General features: G+C 35.2%; 1 protein-coding gene across 1 annotated transcript; it reads left to right on the top strand.

Moving 5' to 3' along the window:
- Positions 1 to 308: 308 nt before the first annotated feature.
- Positions 309 to 3,737, top strand: LOC147298900 (superoxide dismutase [Cu-Zn], chloroplastic-like). The gene is given in 8 exon segments (XM_086254418.1): positions 309 to 432; positions 524 to 563; positions 684 to 699; positions 702 to 779; positions 863 to 894; positions 1,094 to 1,169; positions 1,635 to 1,688; positions 3,415 to 3,737. Coding segments are annotated over 8 exon segments (369 nt in total). The 5' UTR covers positions 309 to 385; the 3' UTR covers positions 3,441 to 3,737.
- The last annotated feature ends 3,034 nt before the right edge of the window (positions 3,738 to 6,771 follow it).

The raw sequence follows: 6,771 nt of genomic DNA, 5'->3' as shown, positions 1-6,771 counted from the left end.
TAGCTGTTTTTTCCAGATGAAAGTTGCTGAAATGTTATTAGAAATATATGTCACTGTGGATTTCTGAAATGGGTTTTAAATTGTGTTTCTGAGAATTGGTTTGTACACTTGACTTGTCACTCCTGCTGGGTTTCATAGTCGTGTTACTGATCATTGATGTCTACGCAAATGGCAATGTGGAAAGTCAACTTTTCCAAAATCGAGTTTCTATTTGTTTTTGTTGAACGCTGTTTGTTTCAATGCTTCCTTCAATTGTGGATGAGTGGTTGGAGTTCCATGCCCAAGAACTTGTTCTATGTCTCTGAACCCATAATTGTGATTTTAATGGAGCTATGACTGCTCAACGCTGATTGTGTTGTACTGTTCGTAGGTCCTACGACTGTGAATGTTCGTGTTACTGGACTTACTCCTGGGTCTCATGGGTTCCATTTAGTGAGTTTTTAATTTTTTATTTTATCTTTAGTTTATATCATCTGTGGATTAGTAAATTTTCTACGACTGAGTGTTTTGCTTTCTTGTGTAGCATGAGTATGGTGACACGACAAATGGGTGCATATCCACAGGTAGGGCTTGATTTCATTTTGAGCTCAAACTGCTAAATTATGATGTTTCAGTGGATGTAGTTATATTTGTGATTCTTTTTAGAAGGCATTGTAATGAATTTTTTTTCAAATTAACATTAGGAGCACATTTCAATCCTAAAAAGTTGACACATGGTGCTCCTGAAGACGAAATCCGTCATGCGGGTGACCTGGGAAACATAGTTGCTAATGCCGATGGTAATTCATCTTTTAACTCCTCTGAGTTTTTATGGATCACCGAAACTGATTAATGTATTAAGAGATATATTGTGGGTATGCAGGGGTGGCAGAGGTAACAATCGTGGATAAACAGGTAATATTTGAACATGGATAATGTTATTATTATTATTATTTTAAGAATGAGTTTACATGTCTGTATTCAGGGTGTGTGTATCTTTGATTTTCATTTTGGCTTTGGTATGGTGTGATGATTTTATGTTCACATTTGGTACTGTGTTTCTACCTTAGTTGTATTCAATTACTCAGTTTTTGTTTTTGGCTAAAATGTGTAGATACCATTAACTGGTCCTAATGCTATAATTGGAAGGGCCTTTGTGGTTCATGAGGTTGAGGATGATCTTGGAAAAGGTAAGTATACTTGTAGTCTTACTTGTGGAAGAAACTTGTTAGTACATTTAAAGCATGAGTAGAGAAAACTTTAGCTCTAGTGGTTTAGAGCATTTACCCCTACACCCAAGGCCAAAGTTCGAATCTCCTCTCCCCCTTTGGCCTCCCTTCTGAAAAAAAAAGCATGAGTAGAGAAAACTTTACAAGCAATGAGTGTATATGGTTGGGAGTGGAAAGTTACTCTTTTTATCCTTCTGAACTAACAATTTTTGTCTCCCTCCCCTCTCCTCTCCTTTCCTTTTTCCTTCTTTGGGGGAAGGGGTGTTGGACCGTTGGTTGGGTTGGGGGGAGAAGCAAGTTCTGAGCCTAAGACTGACCCTATGTGAGTTGAGTGTCAGAGAAGTACTGTGTTACTCACTAACTTTGATTCCTTTGCCTCAATCTTAATAATTCTGTCCTGATCACATTTGGTTTGCATATTTGTAGGTGGACATGAACTTAGTCTAAGCACTGGCAATGCAGGTGGAAGATTGGCATGTGGTAAGCAAGGAAATTGACTTCACATTTGTTTCTTTTTCTTTTGAAGCTCCTTTGTGTTTTCCTGTCTGCAAGAAGATTATCTGCTGTTTGATTTGTTCCTTTATCTAATTGTGAGCTGGAAGAATATCGATAAATTGCCAATGAGGAATGATTTTTTTTTTTTTGGGGGAAATATAGGGAAATTATTTCATTAGACATGCACCTTTTTGAATAATAAATTATTCATAACATGATCATAATTATTTTACTTCAGATTCCTTTAATCTCATTCATTGATTTTATTAATTTTTTTTATTAAACTAAATGAGTAGAGTAGATTTAGAGCAAAAAAAGATTGTTGATACTGCAAGTTCTTATCATATGCAAAAAGGAAAACAAATGTCTGTATGGTTTACATATTGTGTTAAGGTATTTTAAAATATGACATCGTGATCTATGAGTTTGTTATGCATAAAGACTAAAGAAACATCGTTACTTTTATCAACATTCTTTTGGGTGAATTTGGGGGATAGTGTTCTTATATATATTCATGTCTTCATGTGTACATACAATAACTATAGAACTAGTAACTCTTCCAAGTCTAACCACTAAATATTTTCCATGTTTCATGATGGTTTTGAGAAAATAATTGGCAATCACGGTTTGCAAATAAGGATAATGAGAGTTTAATACTTTGTTTTCTAATGTTAAGATGTACTGGCCATATAGTCAGTTGAGTTATATACACAAACTCTGTAATTGTCTTAATGAATACACAACCAACTATTTTAACTAAAAAGGTAGGAATGATGAGTTCAAGTTCCTACAAACATAGATAAAATCTTTCTGTCCCAACCTATGGGTGAAAATTGTGATTGGCCTAATATGTAGATGCCCTTTTCAATTTAGAATTACTGGAAGGACACACAACAATTCACAAGGTCACTTCCAAAACTGTGGCATCCTTTGCCAGGCACTCATGACATGGTTTTGGTATTCATTTTGTCTAAGATGCTTATAGTTGGACATGTTACGGTTGCGCCCAGCATAGGAAGAAAGGAGAAATACCTCTGTGGAAGAGGTTTTTCATCTTCTTACCTTAACTAGGAAAATTAACTAAGCCCAACATAGGAAAAAAGGGAAACTACTGTGACAATGTTCTGCGCATTCACAACTAATTCCTAGACCTGTGAATGTCATTGCCCAAGTGATAAATATGTACATGGTACAAGTTTTTTTTTTTATAGGATTAAGTTAAATGAGTCAACTTTTTGTTTTGCTCCTGGGTTTTTTCTTTTGGATCCAGTGTTAACCAATTCCCATAAAAGATTTGGGGTAAGACAAATATAGTACTTGTACACACACCCAGACCTGACTCTTGCATTTCAGTCCATGCAACCTGGTTAGGATGAGGGATGGTTAGCCAAGGTGAAAATTGGGAATATAGTTTCTGATTTATGCTGGATATGTTACATGTTTAGAAGTGTTGAAACAGATAAGTTGCTTTCATTGTGCTTCATACATCATTAGAAGTGCTATAATTGGACAAATACATACTGCTTCAAGCCTTCAAGTGCCAGTATTAGTGGAGCTTTCTTTTCGTGAATGCTATAATCACTTCATTTAGTTGAAGTTTTAACTTGAACATTTTCTCCTGCAACTACAGTATACATGGAACTTCTTGGGTTGTTTCCATGATCTCATTGAATTCTCAATTTACTTCACCTTTCATTATGATCTTGTGCAGGTGTGGTTGGTTGGACTCCAGTGTAATGACAACTTCCTTTTGAAACCAATTTGGTGTGGAGAATTGGCTGCTCTGATTCTAAAATCTCGCTTATAGAGCTTAGTTTATGGAGGAGGGTGTAATGTAATATTATGGACAAGGTAGTCATGACATTTGTGGGACTATTTTGATCTCAATAAACACTTTTAGTTCCTATGCATGCATTGTGGGAGTGAAGAACTTGCTATTGAGTAATAATGTCCTATCATCCCATAAGATTGAACATGAGGTTCTATACTGTTGTTATTGACTTATATTGGATTGTGTGGAAAACTTGCTGTTAACTTGAGTTGCTAATTGCTTTGCATCCATTCAATAACTTTGGAATAGGTCTTACAATCTCGTTAGTCTTAGAACTTGAAAGTTACTTCATCTAACACTTGTCAATCATTCACGTGTGATGTGTTATGTATGAAAGACTTGACACTAACATTCACCCTTTGTGATGAGACACCTGACCCCTCCAACTCAGGGGATTAGTCAACTTTTAATCACCGTTTCTTTTGCATTTTGGGGTCCTAATCTAAGACTGCCACTATTGACCCAAAAAAAAAAAATCTAAGACTGCCACTAGGCTTAGTAGGCTGGCCAGTATTTTAAATCAACACGTGGCTGGTGCGATTCATGCCATCATTCTGGTAAGAGCAGCCAACAGACCCGAAGGGATAATATTATCCCCACATAAAAAATAAATGAAAAAACTCATTTTAATTTTCTTCAATATTACATTTTTTTTCTTATATTTTTTTTCAATCTAAAAAAAAAAAAATATATTGTGTCATGGTAATAACACGTGACATGTTGACTTGACGTTACTAATTAATTTAAATTATAATACAAGTCCAATCATTAATATCTAAAATGTTAAATAATATTTTTAAAAATTGTACCGTGTTATAATTTAAATGACTTTGTAACACTATGTTAGTATGTCATATGGTATTACGTACACATATAATGATTTTTCTTAAACATCATATGATATAACGACGAGAAATTATTTTCATCTAATCGTAGCACCATTTGGAATATTAACATAGTATTATCTATCCATATAATATATATGCAAGTATACCTGTAATTATAATTAAGACTAGCTCCTTCCAGTTCCACCATGTAACGTGTTGGAGTGTGATTACGATTGGTGGTTAGTCTTGTTATTGTTGGACTGAAAGTGGTTAAGTCATGAGGCAGGTTCGAAAATACAAGACTAGTACTTAACTATAAAAGGGTTGGGTTTGTAAGAGCCTAATTTGAGTTTAGGCTCAAATTAGTTACAATCTTGTGGTGGTGGGACTTGCTAAACTCAAATTAGTTACAATCTTGTAGTGGTGGGACTTAGAGCAAAAGCCTTAGTACTTATGTATATCGTTTGTGCATTAGTTACAACTTCCGTCAAACACATGACTAGTAAGTAGTACTAAAGTCATGAGTCATGACTATTACTAGTGCCCCTCACTAAATAGTACTCCACGAGAGAGAGAGAGAGTGTGTATGTGTGTGTAATTAATGCTATACTGAGTCATGTTTCGTGACGTTGGTTTAATCAAACTATTTGTTTAGTAGTTGCATGCAATACGTAACTGTATTGGATGAGGATCTCTTCATTATTTTCACTAAAGGTTGTGAAAATTGATTTGGAAACATTGACTTCTAAACTAACCACATATACTATAGGGTACTACCCACTTGTGTTGCCTTCATTGATGTTAATGACATGTACCCAATTGCCAATATTATGTTGTTTACAAAACCATGGAGATTGAAGTGACATAGCTTCTTTGTTAGTATTTTCTCCCTGAAAAATGCTTGGCTCATTCCTATGAACGAGCACCTCCTCCTACCCCATCTTAAAAATACATACAAATATAAGCATAATTTTTTCAGTAGCAATTGGTCCAACGAAGATCTTCATTGGGTGAAATTGAGAAGTATGACACCATTTTCAGGTTGCCTACAATGTAAGCAGAGAAGGGTACTTGCAAAACAGAGAAAACACTTTGACACCTAAGTTAGTTAATGTTCTAGTTAAGGAGCGTCTAAAATTGCAGGGATTTGACTGCGTGCCCTGAATTGTATATTGATTAGCCTTTTTATAGGCGTTCGAAAACTTGGGCTGCAAGTTCTATGATCCATATTTTTCTCACCATGAAGTGATCTTAAACCCACCATCATCCATGATCACAGTCATTAAGTCATGAGCAAGATAGTGGGCGGTGAATCGATGATTCATAGTCATGTGGGCTTTTCTTGCCTTGGTCATGTTGGCACTTATGCATTAATCATCAACTCTTCGAGAAATTATTGTGTATAACCTTAATTAACACAGCCACGTGCTATGTTATAATATGGATGAACATTAATAGAATTTTTTATAATTATTAAATTTTTTTATGAATTATTAGAAATTATTACCTTGTGTTTTTCGAGGCCAAATGGTCAATGTGAGACCATGGTTGGAAATTACTCATTGATACGAATTCAAGGAAATTTAGGATGTGTTGATCGGAGTTTGGGAGAAATTGTTCTAATTTTTCAAAGTTGGATTAACATTATTTTGATTTTTTAGAATTAATTTTGAGGGGTTGGAATTTTCAGAAAAAAATTCTTGAAATCAAAATATTATTTTAAGGGTTTACTTTACGAGACATTTTTTGGAGCTCGAATGAATTTTTGGTGAAATTTTGAAGTTTCGAAAGATTTAAAGCAAAAAAAGGAAAATGCTGACGTAGACGTTGACTAATAAGCCAAAGCTGGCGCGTCAAAACGCAGTCGTTCTATCGAGTAAAGGACGTGTAGTGACGCACGAACGCTGGAGCACCAAGATTCTCTTACTCTGCATCACATAAGATTGGCCGGGTTTTAATTCTGACCGTCGGTCCCAAAATACGAAAGAAAAAAAAAAGGGAAAAAGGTGCCTTGCGAGCCAAAATGACCTATTTTTGGCTCCAATAGCTTTGACTCACCTTTGACTTGTGATATAGTATATGAGCCTTTCATCTTACCTTTTTGATGCTATCTTAGTCGTCCATTGCTACATATCCCACCATAGCCAATCCTAGGCTACCACTAGACTTAATATGGGCTATCCAATTTGCCCAAATGATCTTTATCTCTCCATTTTCCAGCCCCAAAAGCCTATAAATATAGGCCTTCACCCTCATTTTCACTTGCACATTCTCTTTGAGTTTTGAGAGCCTCTTTCTCTAAACTCTATCTCTCTCTTTAATTTTTCTTCTATAGGACATACTACAAAATTGGGAGTCCTTATTTGAAAAATTTTATTCTTGCCTTGGTGCAAGCTTCTATTTTTGAAGA

This window comes from Dryas octopetala, chromosome 1 (genome assembly GCF_963921425.1).
Source record: "Dryas octopetala chromosome 1, drDryOcto1.1, whole genome shotgun sequence".
Lineage (NCBI taxonomy): Eukaryota > Viridiplantae > Streptophyta > Magnoliopsida > Rosales > Rosaceae > Dryas > Dryas octopetala.
This window is presented reverse-complemented; position numbering and strand designations above follow the sequence as displayed.